At 40.0% G+C, this 20,699-nt stretch overlaps 2 protein-coding genes across 3 annotated transcripts; both read left to right on the top strand.

Annotated features, from left to right (window-relative positions):
• Positions 1-1,101: 1,101 nt before the first annotated feature.
• On the top strand, positions 1,102-7,567 carry LOC138407316 (high affinity immunoglobulin gamma Fc receptor I-like). The gene is made up of 8 exons (XM_069522795.1): positions 1,102-1,285; positions 2,841-2,870; positions 2,978-3,268; positions 4,662-4,961; positions 5,491-5,763; positions 5,842-5,880; positions 6,966-7,050; positions 7,195-7,567. The coding sequence occupies exons 1-8, from the start codon at positions 1,243-1,245 to the stop codon at positions 7,340-7,342; spliced, it is 1,209 nt and encodes a 402-aa protein (XP_069378896.1). The 5' UTR covers positions 1,102-1,242; the 3' UTR covers positions 7,343-7,567.
• Positions 7,568-11,204: 3,637 nt separating this feature from the next.
• rabggta (Rab geranylgeranyltransferase subunit alpha) lies at positions 11,205-19,774 on the top strand. Of its 2 annotated transcripts, none has more exons than XM_020081479.2 (17): positions 11,205-11,320; positions 11,653-11,696; positions 11,835-11,945; positions 13,002-13,126; positions 13,256-13,443; positions 13,859-14,116; positions 14,262-14,345; positions 14,470-14,552; positions 16,043-16,138; positions 17,091-17,196; positions 17,308-17,359; positions 17,435-17,523; positions 17,621-17,709; positions 17,797-17,913; positions 17,995-18,108; positions 18,240-18,327; positions 19,056-19,774. In XM_020081479.2, the coding sequence occupies exons 2-17, from the start codon at positions 11,694-11,696 to the stop codon at positions 19,202-19,204; spliced, it is 1,752 nt and encodes a 583-aa protein (XP_019937038.1). In that variant the 5' UTR covers positions 11,205-11,320; positions 11,653-11,693; the 3' UTR covers positions 19,205-19,774. The 2 variants fall into 2 exon arrangements, with proteins under 2 accessions (XP_019937038.1, XP_069378478.1); XM_069522377.1 differs by lacking the exon at positions 11,205-11,320 and adding an exon at positions 11,341-11,365.
• Positions 19,775-20,699: the final 925 nt, after the last annotated feature.

The following is a 20,699-nucleotide window of genomic DNA, read 5'->3' as shown; positions in this document are numbered from 1 at the left end:
CAAATAACACATTTAATTCAACTTATTGGAAAAATAAGCCCTTGAATAAACATCGGTTTGATGAGAACTCTTTAAAATGACACAAACCATCTTTAAGTAAAATGTATTTTATAACATGTACTTTTTAGTTTGGTCCATGTCCTGTGCATTAGCATGGAGGAGGTGAGGGTTATTATCTATACTGCAGCCAGCCACCAGGTGGTGATAGAGACACTTTGGCTTCAGTTTTGGGAAGCTGTCATGTTGCCTGACACTCCGAATTATTTCTTTGGCCCTGCAGCTACACAAAATTTGTGTTGGCATATGATGATTAAAATTCCCATTGAGTGAAAAAACAAAAGTCTGGCCTTTGAGTTGCTCCCAGCTAAGCAATGAAGTCAATGATGTGCACTTCGGGAAATTTCCGTCTCTAATTGCACTAAAAGTCAAGTGACAATCAAAGATTCATGCTTTGGACACTATCACATGTTATCCCAGTTCATCCCTGTGAACTGTACATGCATGCGTGAACCACATTTCATGGCAATCCTTCCCATATTTGTGAAATATTTCAATCTGGATCAAAGTAATGGAATGTGCCACTTGCACGGTAAGAATCAAACTGACTGTGGCTTGTGGTTCTCATCATTTAATTTAACAAATCTTTATTTGATTGTATCTGACTGGATTATACTGAATAAAATGAAACAATCCCAGAAGAGAAAAGAAGCATTGACAGCAGTTACTGGAAAGAAGAGGAGGATATAAATAGAGCAGAACAAGGGATAATAAAATACAACCAAGCACTAAATGAAGATGGGTTAAACATGAACAGGACAGAAAATAATTCAAAGCAAAGAATGGGAAAAAGTGAAAAAGTACTTTCACATTAGTAGGCCGTTTTTGTGAGGACACAAGTGATTTCTGTTTGGACAAAGAGTAGAACTTTTTGTATTGTGGTTTTAAAATCTGTCTATCACTCTATGCTGTAGTCTGATTGCTCCGCCTATTAACTGCTCGACAGAGGAAGGAAAAGCCTCCACCAAGATGACCATCTCTGTCTGTAATTTACTATGTTTGTCAGATAAAACTCCTCCTCAGAGATACTATTACTCTCTGTCTCATAGTTTTCACATAAACCTTCTCTGGACTTCCTAAATAGAGGCTACATCACTTTCAGTGCTGGAGATCTCCAAATCATAAGTCACATTCTCTTTAACAAAAAAGAACAGTGGAATAAGACATTTAACCCTGGACTTTAAAATGCTCAACAGAGTGAACATCATCTTTTTGTCCTCACTGCTGGGTGAGTACCACAGATAAAATGTGACTGACTGACGAGGCCTCTACCAAAAAAAAAAGAAAATCCTGTGATCTCATATAAAAAAAACATTTGCTTGTGTCTACATTAAGTTGTCAGAGCTAACGCTGACTCAAAGCTTTGCTCTGTTATTTGATGCAGTTGTGTAGAGCTCTACATTTTACTGGGCTGGGAGGTTTTGAAACTGATGTGCACCAGCCAGAACGTGAACAAGGCTAATGTAAATGATTTGGACAAGAGTGTCAAATTCCCTGTGATGACAGCTTCCTCCTCGACAGCCATGACTTATGTCGATGTTAACTGTACGACTGTACTGTGTCTGTGTGTGTCTGTGAATGAAAATACAGTGAAATGTGTGCACATTCCTTTCGTTCCCATGGGGATGATAACCGTCTAAACAGTCTCATTAAGGAATGTAGGAAACTCTCCTCTCTGTCGTACTTTGTGGCAGTAACATCACTGTGTGTGAGTGTTTGTGTGTGTGTGTGTGTGTGTGTGTGTGTGTGTGTGTGTGTGTGTGTGTGTGTGTAAGACTCGGATGGTCTGTGACTTCAAAGCATCATCCACTGCTATTATTTTTGTATAAAAAGTTTTATTTAGACATATTGAATCCACCAGAAGTGATTAACTTATTTTTTTAATGTTACTTTATATTGTTTGGTTATTTTATCCAAACTCAGTGGTGGACCTTGACTGTCTGGCTTTCTGCTGGCGGATTAAAACCATCTGAGACGGCCATGTTGTTACTTCTTCTTTATTAATACAATTATTCCTTGTCATTAGTGAGTCCTCCTCAGTCATTCTACAATATACTGTCACTTTTTATTGTTTGCGTGCAGAGCTTTTTATAAACAGTCTAATGAGCAAAGTTAGAAAACTTTGTGTTCATCCCACCTGGTTAAATTTAATGAAGCATTGTGCATCTGTGATTCTTTTTTTTTAATGGTCAAATGTTTTTCATAACATTCATTTCAGGTCTGTTGAGCAACCGATACAATCTTCAGACCCAAGTTCACAACTTTCAAAATTAAAGCTCTGCAGTTCAGCTCGATAGAAAAAAATGGTAGCAACAAAATGAATGTTATGCTTTAATTACTTCTGCGTCAGTCCAATATGGTGAAATAAATAAGGCAAATTATTAAAATGATCAAGCTGTGGTTTTGACCCAAGATTAGACTCAGTTGTCACCACTGCAGTAGATTATTCGAGAACATGGTCAATGATCAATTCAGTCCATAGACCGTTTGTTAAAGCCCCGCCCTCACAGATTGCAAGGCACTGTTTACCTGTTTATTAAAAAACATATCGCGCCTCTAAATCACGACAAATTCAATACCCCTGATAAGAATGCACATTCCAAGTGTGAAGCTGATAAGATGAATGGTTCTTGAGATATTCAAGCAACAGACAGACTGATAGAGATTTTTGGAATTAGTAGATAGAAGATCGATTTTTCTCCTGATGGCCACACAGTAGACTGAACATATTTCATGTGATGATATGAGTTATGTTTGTGTAAAATCATTCCTCTGTGTTTCAGGTGTAGTTCTCCATGTTGCTGAATTTAAAGGTACTGGCAGAGGAGATGATTCACTGTGCACCTGTCTGACTCACAGATACAGTAAATTTGACTCAAGCATGAAAAAGCCCAAAACAGAGTCTTCCCTGTTCCTGCAGGATCTCTGGAGGCCAGTGTCTCTGTGAAGCCTCCGGGGCCAAACATCTACCTGGGTGAGAGCGTGCTCCTGCAGTGCACTGTGGAGTCACTCTCTGCTTTTGTGAAGAGCTACCGCTGGTACAGGTCCAAACCACACAACCCCAACCCCAGGCACCTGGTCTCTGGTGACATCTACTTCATCACCGCGGTAACAAGGGAGGACACTGACAGGTACTGGTGCCAAGCCGAGTGTCGGGAGAACAAGACTATGTTTGTGGTGAAGGCCCGGACGGTCTCGCTCAGAGTGTCAGGTGAGCAGCAGCTACGACTGCAGCCTCTGCAGCGCGGAATCAGGTTTCTGCTTCGCACAGGACGAATCAGATGAGGAGAGAGGTTGTTCAGTCTCACACTGACTAATGCAGAGACACACAGATGCTCCTCATTTTCCTCAAACAGTCATAACTCCTACTGAACTATTTCCATATCATGGTTAAAACAACACTCACTGTGTAACAGTGACTTTAGAACAACCCATATCAAACACTTGGCAGAAAAGAATGTTGCTGATCTGACATGATTTGTATTGTCTCATTACTATTCAGAGGTGTGTTTTGGGAATAACATGCAATAAACCAATCAAAGTGCCATCTCCCATTACCTTTAAAAGTGTCCTTGCACCAGCAAGGTTATTATGATGGCAAGTTTGTCAGCAGAGGAAACAAGTCATCATATTTTACACCCTTTTATTACTCAATACTAATATTTATCATTATTATAAAATCCTATGTCATTGCTGTGAAACGTGGAGCCATTTTCCTGCTTTGAAAACAGTGAGCATGACACTGCTGTTGCTAAGCAGCAATAAAATGGGTAGCAGGACTTGCATTATGTTGCATTAGATACATTGTTGGATTTGTATTATGTGGATTATGAGTCAGAGCACATTGTTCATGTAGGAATTAAATAAGTAATCTAACCCCTACTGGAGAAATTCATGGTGACTGTGTTTGGCAGATTATCACATGAGAAGGTTGTTTCCTAAATGTGCAACAGTTAGTCAAGTGTAGCCACAGGTGAATTACAAGACCACAGCTGAGCAAGTGATTTTAAAAAATGGAGTACAGCTGAAGGCAAATTACATTAAGTGAGAGCACAAGTTTCACAGACAGCAGAGATTTACAGTTAAAACTAGAAGGGCATTCAGTGGAGCGCACCTCCGCCAAGGCCCATCAGTCCCCTTTAATTCAATCAAGCTGCTACACTCACTCACAGATATTAGTTCCATAAATGTGTCTGATTTTTTTTTTTTTGCCATGATCTGGATCTGCACCAAATTTACAGGGTTCTTCTCTGACATATACCACATCCTTCCACAGAGTTTCCTGCAAATCAGTTTTTTTCATTACAAACAACCAACCCACAAACAAACATGACCTCTGACCTTGGTGGAGGCAGACACTTCAATTGATTGCCTTCATATGACTTCACTCTTCACTGATTGGTTGTCGGAACCTTCTGACTATGTCAAACACTTCTCTGGTTTTGTGTTGGTGCTGACTGAGGAATGCCTTTTGTCAAGATATGTGGCTATATCAGTAATGGCCTCATGTGTCCATTACAGATTGACCAATCAGATGGTCTTCTGTTCCTTCTCTCATCTTCTCTCCCCTTTTCTTTTTCTCTCTATCCACCTCTGTCCGACAGAGTTGCCCCCTCCCTTTCTCTCTCTGACTCCTAACACCAGACAGGTGTTCAGAGGGGAGCGTTTCACTCTGCGGTGCCCCTCATCCCAGACTAACTCCTCAGGGTGGAAGCTGCTGCATTTCTCTCCAGACCTTAAAGCAGGGACCACAAACCTCACTGACCACTATTCATCACCAGGAGGTCGCTTCACCGCAGACAAGTCTGAAGCATTTGTGTTCACTGCTGCCAGTGTGAATGGTGGACTGTACTGGTGTGAGGGCCCCGGGGGCCGCAGCAATGCAGTCAACATTACAGTAAGCTGTGAGTCTTGTGTAACAGCGAAGTTTCAGGACAAACCAAGGAAGAAACCACCTGCTTCTGTGTAGCACTGATGGTTAGATATTATAATATAATATATACCGTATTTAAAGGTACAGTGTGCAGAATTTTGTGACATCTAGTGTTGAAATTGCATGTTGCAGCTGAATACCCCTCACCTCACCCTCTCCTTCCAAACATGAAAGAGAACCAGTGGTAGCTCCAGTTGTCATAAAAACTCAAAAGGTGTTTAGTTTGTCCAGTCTGGACTAATGTCAAAAACATGGCGGCCTCCGTAGAGAGGGTCCACTCGATGTAAATATGAAGTATTAACATATAAAAAGCCTTTTCTGGGGTAAAGAAAACTACAGTTCATACAAATTAGATGAAATGAACGAGTGAAAACATCATGAGGATTATTCTACATTAAATTTCTGCCATTAGTTCCCTTTCACCTAAATCTTACACACTGGACCTTTAATACACAAAAAGAAGTGAGAGGTAAATCTTGCCTTCTATCTTTGTCCCACAGATGGCGACATCATCCTGAAGACCCAAGCCTTCCCTGTGTTTACAGGTGATGATGTCACGTTGAGTTGTCAGTATCAGAGCGGCAAACACAAACAAACCAGCTTCTTTAAAAACGGAGCGGTAATTAACTCTAACGGTTCGTCCGGTTCAGACAGAGTCATAAAGATGACTCTTAAGAATGTGACACAGGAAGATGAAGGCTTCTACAGGTGTGCGTCCCACGACAGACGGATGCAGAGTCCAGAGAGCTGGTTATCAGTGAGCCCCGACAGAGGTCAGCTGAACATCATCACTCTGCTGTGTGTTATAAAGAAGTGCATCAGTGACACTTGTCAACTGTTGTTTCCTTCAGGAATCTTCCCATCAGAGGAGACTCCAGCCTCCACTAGTGGTAAAGTGGTATTTTTATTATTTACATACATATATATAATCCTGAACGGCATGCCATAATATATATATATATACATTCACTGGTTTTTGAGGAAATATTTAATGTTGATCAACGTATATACATAAAACTGGACGTTATTGAGTGAAGCTTTTTGGTTGTCAGGTTCTCCTCCTGCCCTGTCTTTACGTCAAGGTCTAATATCATCAGGAGGATCCCTCAGGATCCAATGAAATGAAAGAAATTAGAATGGGACTCAGTAGAGCGCATATTCACCAAGGCCCAGCAGTCCCCTTAAATTCAATCAAGCCGCACCAAATTTCACACACTAATAGATATCAGTACTTTAATGTGGCAGATTCTTTTCATCAAGATCCAAGAATAATTCCCCGAAAAATGCAATATTAAAGAAAATTGCTGGATCTGATTGGTACCAAAATATAATGGGATCTTTTCCTGACTCATACCACATCTGTCTGAAATCTGTTGTTTTGTGAATCTTGGTGACAAACCGACAGAGCAACCTACTGAAAAACAGACAGGGGTGATAACATGACCTCTGATGCAGAAAAAACACTTTTTTGGGAAGAGGGATGCAGAGTGTCCTAAATCCACCCTCAGACTAAGAGGACAATTAGAAGGAGAGTGACACTTCATTGAATGAGTCATGGGTGACTCATTCTATAATAATAATCTAACAGTATTTGCTGAAGGTGCAGCTAGTCAGGTTGAGCCCATGGGTCTTTTCACTACTGTTATTGTTAGAGTTGTAAGTAAAATGTCATCTTTTACCATTAGAATGTTATTCTCACTGAAGTGAAGCACAAAAATGTTCATATATGTAAAATGTACGTACTTGCTGTATCTCTTAAGTAACTGTGGCTTGTGACTGACCTGTAGAGCAAACACAATACAAAGACAACAAAAACATAAAACTGATTTTATATATTTTAATGCATATAAAAGGCTGATATTTGATCTGATTAAGTCAATTACAAACATTTTTCCACTTTATGTTTCAGCTGTTTATTGCAGTGGGTAATATAACATCAGCACACATTGCAGATATCATTTGTTGTCTTGTTTAGGTTCCTGGAAATGGATCATTGTTTCATGTGCGGTTCTACTTCTGATTGTCATTCCTTTGACTGTTTGGCTCGTTTGTCACTACAGGTTAGTATCTATAGAATCTTCCCCCATCTTTACATCCTACATTCTACAGCAGACATGTATGAAGACAGTAAATATCCAGGCATAAATGACAAGCCCAACAGATGGTGAAGTAAATGTATCACTGCTTATTGTATTATTTTGAAGGTACCAGAAGTTTCGCACTTGGGGCTGCTGGCCAGTTTCCAAACAGGAAGTACCAGCAGAGGGGCTTCCTGCGACCAAGCAGGACGTAACGGAGGTGCAGTGGGACCTGTCCTGGATGGAGATGTCCAACCTGTTGGATAAGCATTAATACTGCGGCACTGGAAGGGAAACTCTCTTGTGAAGCACAGAGAAGTATTAACTATGGTATCAAACCTATGAGAGAGCTCAGTCAGTGCTGCTTCTTCAGATACACAAACAATTTGTACTATTTGATGGTCACATGTCAATAATGTGCTGCTGATGTTTTATAAAGATGAATGTGTTTGCTTATGGTACAAATTGTATAGCTTCCAATAAAAATGTCAATCTTCAAAATTTCAATAAAGTTTCATTTGTCATATTTTAAAACAGATTATATTATTTGTTATATCTAATTATGTAATTATTAATATTATTTACAGTTCTAAATTATTTTATTAATTGTATTTTATTATATAAAACCATTTAAATCATTATTTTTTGTTGCCAAGAAACACTAAACAACTGATACAAAACAAACAAAAAGTGACACAGATCAACTGCAATCAGGCAAAACAAATACAAAGAGACACAACTCAACTCTGAAGTGACATGTAATGACTGCAGAGAGACAAAAAACTAAATGAGGACACACAAAAGTACTAGAAACAAGAAATGCAGCAAGAGAGAAAAATGACTACAAAGAGACACAAAACAACCACAAATACTTCACCCGCACATAATAAACTATTTCCATTGAGCTGATTGAGTGAAATAGAGATTTATAATTTCACAATTTACTTTGCTAATTTAGGCTCTGGATTTAAATGATACATTTTTATAGAGCAACCCAAAACCATTATGTATCTGTCAAGATAATTATGATGCATGACACACAGCATAAATCCTCTTTGAATACACTGTGATTTAAATGAAGCACATTACTGTAAAATAAATACATGTCTTGAGAATCCAGCATATCTTTGGCTGTAATTTAGTGCATTTGATTTTATATACAGTTTTTCATTTTTTTACATTGGAGGATGAAAAGGAACCTGGGGAGAATAGTTTTTCCCACTTGTTTTAATAAGCAAGAGGTAAAAGATGAGATAGAATAAAAGTAGCTAATAATGTTGAGAACATTGGTTGTGTCAGAGACAACATCTCTATTTATGCACACAGTATAAATTCATACAGTAATATTTTACTTTTCTGATAAAACATTTTTTGGGTTTTGAGGAAAACATTTGGTCTCAGTTACCAGAGAAACAAACTTTAATTTGTCAAGTTTCTTGACAAAGGCATGAATAAATATAATTACGAATAATCCATGCAAACATTTTGTGAAACTAAGAATTTTAGCTTCTGATGCTCTAGTTTTTTATTGTTTGATTTTTTTATTTACATTCTTTGGGGCATTTGTCCTTGACCACATACAAGCATGATATGGAAACAGATATTGGCAAAGACATGCAGCAAAGGGCCATGTCAGAACCAAACCTGAAGTAGTTGGTTGTTTTATAGCACTGAACTGTATGTAAGTCTGAAAGGTCTTTTAATTGTCTCGTCACATTTTTTGTTTCAGTTGCATGTTTTTTAATCACACAGCATAAATGACAGTGGGAGTTCGTGAGTCATTCTCAGCTGATTCTGTTGCAACATCTTTCCCTGTAGCTTCTTTCAATCTGCCTCAAAACTTGTTTGTTGTAGTTCAGGGTCATTCTAAAAATGTTCCCCCTTGTGTCTGTTATTCTTCAGACCACGAATAGCAGATGATTAATAGAGTTAAAAATAATTTCTCACAAAAGCGCTAGAGGACATAAAAAGCACAAGTTAAGAAGTGCTCTCCTCTCATGTCAGTCATCTGAAGCGAGGGAGACGTTGGGTGTGGAAACCTTGTCACTGTAGTTTGCTGATCTTCTCCCCTTAAATGACAGATTGTATTATCTGACTGTGAAAGTTTTCACATTATAACAAAATGCATCATCATCAAGCCAGTGAAAGTGTTTTACAAAGTTGAAACATGATACTATAACTGACATTTTTTATTTCTGCAGGTCAAGGTTTCATTTGCTCTTCGGAGAAGAAACGGTGCCGGAGGTCAGATTCATCCTGACTGGAGGGAGCTGGGCCAGCAAGAGTTGCAAAGCGAGAAAGGAAAAGCTTGAGAACCAGAAAAGCTCTGTCTGTGAAATAGTGGAGGGCAAGATGGAGGATCAGGATGGAGGATCAGGAAGAAGTGCAGGTTTTTCTCCTTGTAATGCTTTCAGATTCAGTTTTGTCTGTGAGGACAGAGGGGGACCATGGAGGATCATATGAAACTCCTCGGGGAGCAGGTTAGGAGATATAACATGATGCTGTTCACCTTTTAGCAGATGACAATGGGCGAGACACGGGGTACAACCAGGCTTCACTCACACATTCTGCACCTAAAGTCAATTTAGATTCTCCAATTACCCTAACTCCATTCGGAATGTCTTTAGACTGGGGGGTTAAGCTGCAATGTACGTAGAAAAAACACATGCTGAAACGGGACTGGGATTTGAACCTTCTTGCTGTGAGGCAACAGTGCTAACCACCACACCACCGCGCTGCCCCGGGGAACAGTTATCACGTGTTTAATAACAAGGACAAAAACGATTCATCTCAGGCCTCAGAGCTGCTGAAGAAGACAGATGAAATGTTGTGTCATATCACAGACAGTTAGTGTGAGGTAGATGAACAGACTTTCACCATCAATAAAGAGAAGAAACGAGAGGTGGCTGAGAGGGAAAAGTGACAGATGAGGGTCAAGGAACAACGGCAACAAATAAAGACACTGATTCTAGGTGAGTGTGACATTCATGTCCTCAAACACACACTTCCTATATTATGTGATCCTCTATCACTGTCTACGGGCTTTAGTTTGACATTTTGCTCACCCGCTCTCTTGCTTAAAGTTGGATGAGAAGATTAAGTATCAGTCTCATGTCAATCAATCAATAAAATGTTATTTTTATAGCCAATGTTCACAAATTCCAATTTGTCTCATCGGGCTTAACAGGGAGTGACATCCTTTGTCTTTAACCCTCAACAAGAGGAAGAAAAAACTACCAAAAATTCTCAAACATGGGAAAAAATGTAGAAATCTCAGAGAAAGAAACATGTGAAGGATCCCTCTCCCAGGATGGACAGATGTTTGAATTGATTTATTTTGACTTTTCAGTTTGGTCCATGTACCATCCACTTCCATTCATTCAAACCTGAAAAATTTGGATTTTTTAATTAGTTTGACAATTTGTCTGTGGATAAACAGTAGCTTGAAATTAAGGGAGGGAATCTCTGTTCAACTTAATTAAACTTAATTGAATTTGAACATATTTTAATTTGCATTGCACTCTGTGGTGTGGAAACGCTGCTTATCCACTGTGGACCATAACAAGCTTGAGTATTATCTTGTGAGGTTAATTCTTTTGGGAAAACCTTTGACGTCCTCTAGTGAATCAAAGAGCAAGACGACAGGAAAAGAACAGCGCTCTTGTTGGTCTTTGCAGGGATATTTGGGTGAAAGTGAATAACTCTGTTGATACATCACATTGGTGGATGTGCTTCCCTTAGTTTGACACTACTGAAGCAATCAAAGAGGAACAGATGAGGTTATTCTCCATCTTCTCCACCTGTCAACTCATTTTCTATCTTTTCTCTGAGTTTTGGATTGAATGCATGGACCAAGACCTTCTGTTACACACATGTGTCCATGTTCATGCATAAATACTGTATATGAAAACACAGCCTCTAATTACAGTGTTCATATACAGAGAAAAAGAGTCTTGAAGCTAATTATTGTTGGCCTCTAAACTATTTTAATTTATAGTAATCAATCTGATGTATTTATATATTTATCTGCATTGTTTGCAAGTGAATATCATAAAATAAGAAACGTGTTCTCGTTTTGTGCGTTGCTGCTGCTGTTTGTCGCTACCACCACTAGAGGGCCACACGCCTCCACGGGTGTCAGCGGCAGCGGGCGACGCTCAGTGACGTAGATCTCTAGAGCCGGAAGAGGAACATTTGTAGTTGTCATGAATCAGTTGTCTGAAAACCAACAACAAGCCACGCAGAGAATCAGGTGCGTGTGTCACACGATGAGCAGTGCGTCGCTCGGTGTTTGTCTGTAAGCAGACATGTTGTGTCTGTCATGTGATGGGTTCTATTTGTCATCATACATGTTCTCCACCGCTGGTCACTGTTGTGTCTTTGAATGAGCCCAGCCCTGTGGTGCCTGCTGACCACCACGGAGCTAATTAGCAAGCTAACTTCACACTCAGCCTGTGTGTTGGGTTGAGACTGAACACAGGGTGATGCTGAGCTCATCATATTGAATTGTCATAACTGTGTGTGTGTGTGTGTGTGTGTGTGTGTGTGTGTGTGTGTGTGTGTGTGTCATGTAAACGATTCCAGGCCTGACCTTTCTGCAGAAGTAACCCTCACAAACTGAGAACATGGTAAGAACGTGTATCATTTATTCATTAGCATGTTGGAACACATTGTATATGGTGTAATGAATGATTCGGTCGAACCTCCCAGCAGCAGACTAACCTGTGCCAGCTGAACCCACCTCTCACTGCTTTTTCTCTTAACAGCACGGACGACTGAAGATCAAATCTACAGCCCAGCAGGAGGAGGAGAAAAGAAAGGAGCGAGAGAAGAAGCTGAAGGTTTACGTGGCCGCACGAGACGCCTGTTTTTCTAAGGTCTGTTTTATTCACTCTTAACAGATTCTTCATGAGAAATGTTATGTTAGATGTAATATTAGTTGTTTCCCCCAGAGGTTGGTAAAATTCAGTTTTTCTCACTGTCAACAATTCAAGTGAAAAGATCAAAACCAGTTGTAAAGCTGCTTTCGAACTCCGGTCTGTCTTCTGAATTTATCCGAGGGGGCTGTATGTGAGAACACAAATGTCTGGGTCAGTTACAGACACTTTTTCATGCCAGCCCCCTGGTTATTGTCTGGGGAATTACAGAGTAAGCCCATGTGAAAATAATGTCTGAAGAATTCAGTGTTGATGACATTTCCGACATGTGACGGAACAAACAAGAAAAAGAATAGAAATATATCAGGATGAAAACAGGAGATATAAACGTAGAAGACGCAGAGGAAGATGATAACTTGGAAAGACAATGAGATTTGAGAGCCTTTGGTGATAAGGCCTGATGCCAGTGTCGATGTGGAAAAACAAAGGATTTCCACAACATAATTTATATCATATCCTGTCTCCTGTTGCTGTGCACATCTCTGAGCCGAACAATCTCCTACTCCGTTCTTCTTATGTGAAAGTCCACAGAATATCTGGACCAAATTGTCTGCATAGTTAAAGCTTGATATATCTTACCACCACATTATTGTTACAAAGACCATGGGCTCTGTGGATTATTGTTGCTTCAGTCCCCAGTTCATTCTAACTAATCAGCTCAGTTAGTCCTTATTAATGTATTATTACTCCTCTTTGAGTAATGTTTGCCCAAAAACTACAGTTTTCCACAGCTGTTTCTGAAAGGTACTAAACCTTTTTAAATGAAACATGATACAGTATATCTTTGACATGAGAGAACAAGTGGGCTTGGAGCTGATTCACACATTTGTTTACCACAAGAAAAACGAATAGTAAAATTGTAGTTTCACTGACTGAGCAGGATCTATTATTGTTTCAGCTGTTTGTTTTTTCTTGTGCTCATTTCGCTTTTGTCCTTTCCCTGATTTTCTGCCTCTGCTTATTTTCCTCACATCCTCACTTTCTCCTGTGTGACAGAGGAAGGAGGGTATTTGGGATGATGAAGCTCTCCAGCTGACCCAGCAGCTGCTGTCATCCAACCCAGACTTTGCAACCCTCTGGAACTACAGAAGAGAAATCTTAATGCACCTGGAGACTGTGAAGTAAAGTCACTACCAGTTATTCCGTCACTTGTAGATTCAGACTTTAATATTTGACACCTTTTGATGGGTAAATATTAATCTCAGATTTTACAGGAGAATAATGGTTTTGTTTCTCGATGTCCTCTCCAGGGACGAGGATGAAGTGCAAAAGATTTGCGAGGCCGAGTTGTCGTTTTTAGAGTCTTGTCTGAAGATAAACCCGAAGTCGTACGGCAGTTGGTACCACAGAGCGTGGGTCTCGGTCCGCTTGCCTCGACCGGATTGGGTCAGAGAGCTGAGCCTGTGTGATCGCTGCCTCAGCCTGGACGACCGCAACTGTGAGTAAAGGAGAAGAAAAAGTCGGTTTATACAGATTCAGCGATTCAAAGGGTATTCAGTCTCTATCACTTTCTCCACATTTTGTCAAGTTGCAGTCTCAAATAGTGTAAAGCTAATCACCCGAGAAGACTCTTTGCCAAAGGCACTTCAATTAAGTACTTAGTAAAGACTCAGATATCAATGTGATATTTCAGTATTTTCTTTGCCAACATTTCCAAAACCACATCTTTGCTTTGTCATGTTGTGTGAAGATTGATGAGGGGAAAACACAATATAAACAATTTTAGCAAAAGGCTAGAACATAACAAAATGTGAAACATGTTTGAATACTTTCTAAATGTATTTTATGTTACATCCTGACATATTTCCATGCTTTAAATGCTCTATTGCACCATATTCTCTTTTTTGGACCAGTCCATTGTTGGGATTATCGCAGGATGGTTGTGAAGATGTCTGGCGTACCTGTGGATCAGGAGTTGCAGTTCACCGATCGTCTCATCGGCTCTAACTTTTCCAACTACTCCAGCTGGCACTACCGCAGCACCTTGCTGCCGCTCCTCCACCCGGTGTCTCCTGAGCACTCGTCACCGTGCCACAAGCCCCCTCAGACCTCCCCGCCACCTTCTCCGCAAACCCACTCCCATCGCGTCTGTGAAGAGCAGCTGCTCAAAGGTAAGCGTGACAACAATGGCAACAGAAGTGGGCATTTTGAGGATTTACAATGACTGTAGATAGCAGCACTTTGTATGTGATGTCTGATGTGCAATCAAACACACTCAGCATCTAACTGCTCTTATTTATTTATTTTTCATTTCAGAATATGAACTTGTACAAAACGCTTTCTTCACCGACCCCAATGACCAGAGTGCTTGGTTCTATTATCGGTGGTTGCTAGGCAGAGGTATTTATGTCTGAAATTGTGTCTACTTGTACAAATATGGATTAAAGTACAAAGCAGTCTACCTGTACTTACAGTTATGTGCTTGATCAGGAACATTTATCAAACAGTTTCTGTGTCTTTGCAGCCGAACGTGAGGAGATGATAAGCTGCGTGTACGTCAGTCGGGATGATGAGAGAGTAGCTGTTGCCTTCTCCAGGCCTGTTAATGTGAGTATGTTTATTTATGCAAACGTTATATTTGGTTATGGTTTACATTTCAAGTGGATATTTTCTAGAAGGAAACAATTCTTGACATCTTTGGTCAAAATAATCACAAGTGATCAACAGTTACTCTGAGAGAGACAGTTGTCTGACGATATTTGTTCTGAAGGGGCATGTGGAAGTGATTTAGAACATCTCTGTCTTCTTGTATTTACAGTTTTCTTTTAGATTCAAATGCCCTAATGGTCCAGACTTATAGTGTGAGTCATGAAATGATACAATTTAATGTAGAATGAACTTCCTGTACTGAATCTTACCTTCGCCAAGGAGGTTGCTTTCACACCTTCCTGTTTTTTTATGGTTTGATTGTATGTTAGCAAGATGAGGTAAGAACTACTCTATGGACTACCACAAAACTTGGTGGAAGGAAGCAGTCTGGGTCAGGAAAGAACCCATTAGATGCAGATCCAGTGATTTTCATTCACTTTCTTTAACATTGTGTGGTTCATGATTGTCACTGATTTCCCAGGGAAATAATTCATGGAAAAATCAGCCACATATAGATGACTCATATCTGAGTGTGTGAAATTTGGTACAGCTGGATTGAATTTAAGAGGACTATTGGGACTTGGCAGACATACATGCTCTACTGAGTGCCATTATACTATGACTCTGGTATATTCAGATCATGAAAATGTAGGTATTTACATGGGATTTGTTCTCACTTCAAAAGCTGGCTTCAGGTCATCGTGCATATCACTATCCAGTATCACCCTCAGTAGGGTATAGTATTATCCCGTCTAATATCTTTATGACTGTCACATGACTGTCGCTGGCCGGTTTTCTAATTTTACCATGTGGTATTTTTACTTGAGTGTAGCAGATCAAGTAGGGTATTGTTTTCACACCTGTCAGAGACAAACTGAAGAAAACTATTCCATGTCATGTGATGAGTTTCAATCATTCATAGTTCTTTAACGTATCTCTGCGTCTAAAGACACGAATGAAAGCTCATATAGATATTTTAGTAATGCATTCACCTTTTTTCCGACAATAAGATTGGGGATGTGATCTACAGCTTATTTATGTATGTTGTCGAAGAATGTCATGAAATTGTCATGAAATTGTCATGAAATGTCACAAACTCATTATTGTCTGATTGAGGTATATACAACACATGTAAAGGGTATGTTTCACCCCCCCCATATGTTTTCATTGTGAATGAAACTGGAACAAGTATCTTTATCCTTTTTTGGGGGGGGGGGGGTTGCGATCGTAATGATCTCAGGAACACACCTCATGAACATTTTTTAAAGAAAAAAGTTGAGGATAAGAAGATGAAAACATTCTTACATGAGGCCTGATATTTGCTGTTGTGCTCTGTGTGGAGAGTTTCCTGAACACAAACTTGTATTGAGGAGAAATAAAGTGGTGTCATGTACATGTGGTGCCCGCTGGGATTCACAAACCTTCCTCCCTGCGCTTCTGTTTGTCAGGCGCTGTCGGTGGGTCTGCTGCTGGTCCTTGACGGTCAGCCCCAAAGAGTGGAGTGGAGGAGTGTGCACCCCCGCTTTAAACACAGCCCTGTCTGGGTATCCTTTTCTTGTTTGACAGAGATTTGACAGGTTACCTCCACAGGTATTAATGCTGACTGTCACCGTGTGCCACTATTATAACATTCAGTTCTGTTCATTTTACAAATACCATAAACTGAAAACATGCTGTGTATGTGCACCACAAGTGTACCGGTGTGTTTGTTGTTGCCTCGAGATGATGTCTGGGGTTTTGTCATGTCTTGTCAGTGTACCGTGACACAGACAACACAGTGTATTCAGAGAGACAGCGGGAGAAAATGCATTTTAGGGGGAATCTTGTTCCGAAATGTCGATCAGAACAAGTCCTCACAGCTGCAGGAGGACGCTTTGTGTCTGAACTCAGAGGATGAGCTGTGTGTTGGAGGGAGACAGAAAAAATGTTGGTGTCATTCCAAAATGGAAAAAAAACAAGAGTGATTCTGCTTTCAAAAATAACATGTGTTTAAGAAACATACTTTCTACAGTTAATTTAGGAAAGTGGGTTGTAATACTTACATATGTTTTTCATCACAGTTCATTCTGTTTTGATGGAAATGGATCTATTGACATGCAAGCTCATCAGCTGCTATTTCATCTGTTCATTCATAGTTCTTTTCTTTCATAGTTTCACATAAATGCTTTTTTTTTCAGATTAGACTGTGGCCACACCCTTCAGTCCATCTTAAACGTTTCTTACCTTTACTTCTCTCTTTGGCAAAATCTCATTATTTACTCTCGAAATGTGTAATTGTAATTTTAATTTCAAAATGAAAGTTATTGTTCAGTTGTGATGTTACTGGTTAAAGTCTACTTTACTGTTATGATAAAGTTTAAATGAATATTTAGTCATTCCATTCACAATGTGACATTATATAAGTTTTTTAAGGGGGTAATTGGTTTTGGAAAGAAACTCCTACTGTTAACTTGTGAAACAATCTTCAGTTTTTTTTTAACCTTAACACTGGCACAGATTTGTGATCTTCCTCCTGGAACGATAAGTGACATCACCAACGAACACAATCTGACCGTGCACTGGACTGAAAAACCCACTCACAGAGACTGTGCTCTCTACACAGGTCAGACATATGGTTTATATTTTAATATCTTCCTCCATCAGTGCCTGGATTAGAAATATATACTTTATTTCCCAAAGCTTTCTTGAAGTCTCAGTATTTTAACTCCCTCAGGTCGAACTGAGAGTTATTGTCGGGACTCTGCTACGGATCAGGAACTCTTTAGGTAAAGTCTTAGCACCAGATCGTCTATCTTTATTTTTGTGAAGTAGTAAGATCTGAGTGAGTTGTTTCTCTTTAGAAGTGAGCTGTCAGTAGAGAAGACCTCTGTGTTACAGTCAGAGCTACACTCATGCAATCAGCTACAAGAACTGGAGCCGCTCAATAAGTGTAAGTGCTTTTAAATCCATTAAGTCTTCAACACTAAATACAAAATACTGTAATTTGCTGTTTTCACGTTGCCATTGATCCACTCTCCTCCACACAGGGTGCTTACTGACCATTATCCTCCTGATGAGGGCGCTAGACCCTCTGGGATACGAGAAGGAGACACTTGATCATTTCCAAACACTGAGAGTGAGCACCACCCCTGTGCAGTCTGTGGTACTGAGCTGGGAAAAAAGCTGATGACTGACTGAAAGATGTTTTTGTTTCCTCCTGCAGGAAGTGGATTCCATGCGCTCCGAGTATTACAGTGACCTGTGCAGCAAGTTCATGATTGAAAACACCATCATGAAAATGGAGTATGCTGAAGTGCGCGTCTTCAGCATCTCGGACAAGGTTGAGAATAATGACAAGTCATATTTTAGAGTGACCCGAAGTGACGTTATCCTGAACCTCCTGTATTTTGTATTTTAACAGAATCTGACCACTTTGTGCCACCTCGACCAGTTGTTACTGGTCACCCATATCAATCTGTCGTCGAATCAGCTGCAGCGGTTGCCTCCCCAGTTCGCTATGTTGCAGTGTCTCGAGGTGATAATCAAATCGTCTCTTCTACCCAGTTTCTTTTCTTCGTTTGTGTGTCCTACGCTTGTTAGATAACAGCAGGAAAGATTCATATTCATTGATTTTCCTGCAATGACATGACATCTTCACGCTTGCAGGTCTTAGAGGCTGATAACAACTCCATAGAAAACCTGGAGGGTCTGTATCATCTTCCTAAACTGGAGGAAGTCTCCTTGAAGAATAACAGTATCCTTTCAGATCAAAGATTCAGATTCTCGAGGCTGTTTGTTGGAGAACGTCCTGTTCGCACAACTTTATATTACATGTCTATGCTGCCCTCGCAGTGAACTAGTGACTCAAGAAATGTGTGAATCAGCTCTGAGTGTGCACGGCTCGTCGCTGCAAAACATCCCTGGTGGACTGCGAGGACATGACAGCGTGAAGAGCGTGGTGCAGAACACACACTATACACTAGGATGGGGTTTACTGAGTTTATAAAATTGCTGCACCAACCAGCTCAATGAACAAATAATTAGTTTTTAAGCTGAAACTTTACCTATGGATCGAGTCAACACAATCAGCTCTGCAATCTCACACAGAAAACAGCTCAATTAAGATAGGAAAAGACACTTAATAACACTATCGATGCACAATTCTTCCCCTTCATGCTTCACTTCCCCTGACACACACAAGAGGAGTTAATGAAGTCCGCAGGTTTTTACACTGACACTATGTTCAAGTGTTTTTTCTTACTTCTAATGACAGTTGAATCAGTTTCAGTACATTCCTGTCTAAATTTAGGATTCCAATTATGTATTTAGAAAGATTAATTCATATCTCAGTGTCACATTTGACATGTGGCTCTTACTTTTACACGTTTGGAATATCTGACTCATATCTCCTTCTATTCATTGCAACTCAAATTATTCATCCCCAGCATGCAGGAAATCTTTTTCATTAACCCAAAACCACAGAAATCTCGACACTAGCAGATCTTCAGCCGCTGGCCTCCTGCCCCAAGCTGAAGTGCCTCGATCTCCGTGGCAACCCCGTCACTCAGATCGCCAACGTCGAGTCGGAGTTGGCCGAGCTGCTGCCTTCAGTCACAGACCTGCTGCTCTGATCAGACAGAGCGCTGGACTCACTGCCACCGTCGTCCTGTCTCTCAACTGTCCTTCACTTTCTCAAGTGTTTGTTTGTGAAAGAGCAAGTGGGTGTTTGTTTTTATTTTTGTGTGTCTCGTGACTCTGTTTGTTCCACTTGTTTGGGAGAACGTCAATCATGGTGACCCCGAGGGTCCGAGAGCCTCATGCTTCACAGCATGTGTCACAAACACCTTAACTGAATTGTCTAGATTAATGTGTGTGAGTGCTTGATAACCAATGTTGCTTTTCTTCAATTGTGTGTGCGTACAGATGTCTTGACTGACACAACACACTCAGATGCATGCAGAAACAGTCTAATAAAAAGGCCTGATGGATTGGCATGCAGCGATGCTGGCTTATTGCTTTGATAAGCTTTAAAACTGTTGAAATTGTGAAAAAAAGCTATCAACTGTTCATTAGAGCGCTGCATAGTTCTCAAGCAAATTTGCCTTTAAAGGTTGTATGAAGCGTTAGTATATGAGAATATATGGTTCCACAGTATGTCACAGATCCATTAATAAAACCGCACACATTGTGTCACTGCCTTCCACAAGATTCCTTTGTGACTCACTGTGACCTTTTTGTTTTTACAAAAACATGTTCAAATATTTTATTTCAAAACAGTGAGGAATTGACAGAAATGTTCACTTGAAATCAAAGATGAAGGGATTAGATTTCTGTGGCCAAAGGTCTGACTAAAGAATGATGGTGCTATTTATGAAAAAATTCCTAATAGGATAACATGATGTAGTGATGACATTTTGTGACATTATATATCCCAAAAGTTGTCTTCAGCATGACAATGTTCTACAGAGAAACTGCTCTGTTCTTGATTTAACCCTCTCTGGAACAGAAGGAGAGATTTTGACCATATTTCCTGCAGCTCGACAGGCAAACAACTGCGAGACAGCAATTCTAGTTCTGTTGTGAAAGAAAAACGAATGATGGATGTAAGAAGGTGTGCCAGGCCCACGAGAAGTGTGTGGCCTCAGTCAGCCTTTAGTTACAACATTGTCTTTGTTGAATAGATGTATATATATATACACATACATACATCTTTTCTGTGTGTGAGCTGTGTACGATGTGTATGAATCAGGTGGATGTTTGATCTACCCTGTTGTCATGGAGTTACCAACACAAACAAACACAAAAAATGGCATTTGGAAAATTCCACACCACACAACATAACACAAAAAGAAATGGAGTTCATTAGAAAACTCATCACCAATAAAGACCGAACAGCCATGTGAGCATATCCGCTTAGTTTTCCTGTCACTGACATGTCACATTGGAGGCTTTGTAATTAGCTCTGTTTTCCATTTACAATGGAATCACAAACAAATGAATGTAATACTCTATTTCAGACTTGACACACGTTGATTAGCCACTGAATTTCTCCAGTGTAATTCAGAGCTGACCTGTCACACAACTAAGAAACTGTGAAAACCTACTCAACCAGTCTGTGTGGATAAG

Source organism: Paralichthys olivaceus, chromosome 3 (assembly GCF_024713975.1).
Source record: "Paralichthys olivaceus isolate ysfri-2021 chromosome 3, ASM2471397v2, whole genome shotgun sequence".
Classification (NCBI taxonomy): Eukaryota; Metazoa; Chordata; class Actinopteri; order Pleuronectiformes; family Paralichthyidae; genus Paralichthys; species Paralichthys olivaceus.
The sequence above is the reverse complement of the archived record's forward strand: the minus strand, read 5'-3'. Positions and strand labels throughout refer to the sequence as shown.

Excerpts from the sequence above, each read along its gene's own strand:
- LOC138407316 (XM_069522795.1), top strand. The coding sequence starts at position 1,243 with ATGCTCAACAGAGTGAACATCATCTTTTTGTCCTCACTGCTGG. Across the intron at positions 5,881-6,965 it reads GACTCCAGCCTCCACTAGTG|GTTCCTGGAAATGGATCATT; the intron begins GTAAAGTGGTAT and ends TGTCTTGTTTAG. Across the intron at positions 7,051-7,194 it reads TGGCTCGTTTGTCACTACAG|GTACCAGAAGTTTCGCACTT; the intron begins GTTAGTATCTAT and ends ATTATTTTGAAG.
- rabggta (XM_020081479.2), top strand. Across the intron at positions 13,127-13,255 it reads ATGCACCTGGAGACTGTGAA|GGACGAGGATGAAGTGCAAA; the intron begins GTAAAGTCACTA and ends TGTCCTCTCCAG. Across the intron at positions 18,109-18,239 it reads CTATGTTGCAGTGTCTCGAG|GTCTTAGAGGCTGATAACAA; the intron begins GTGATAATCAAA and ends TCACGCTTGCAG.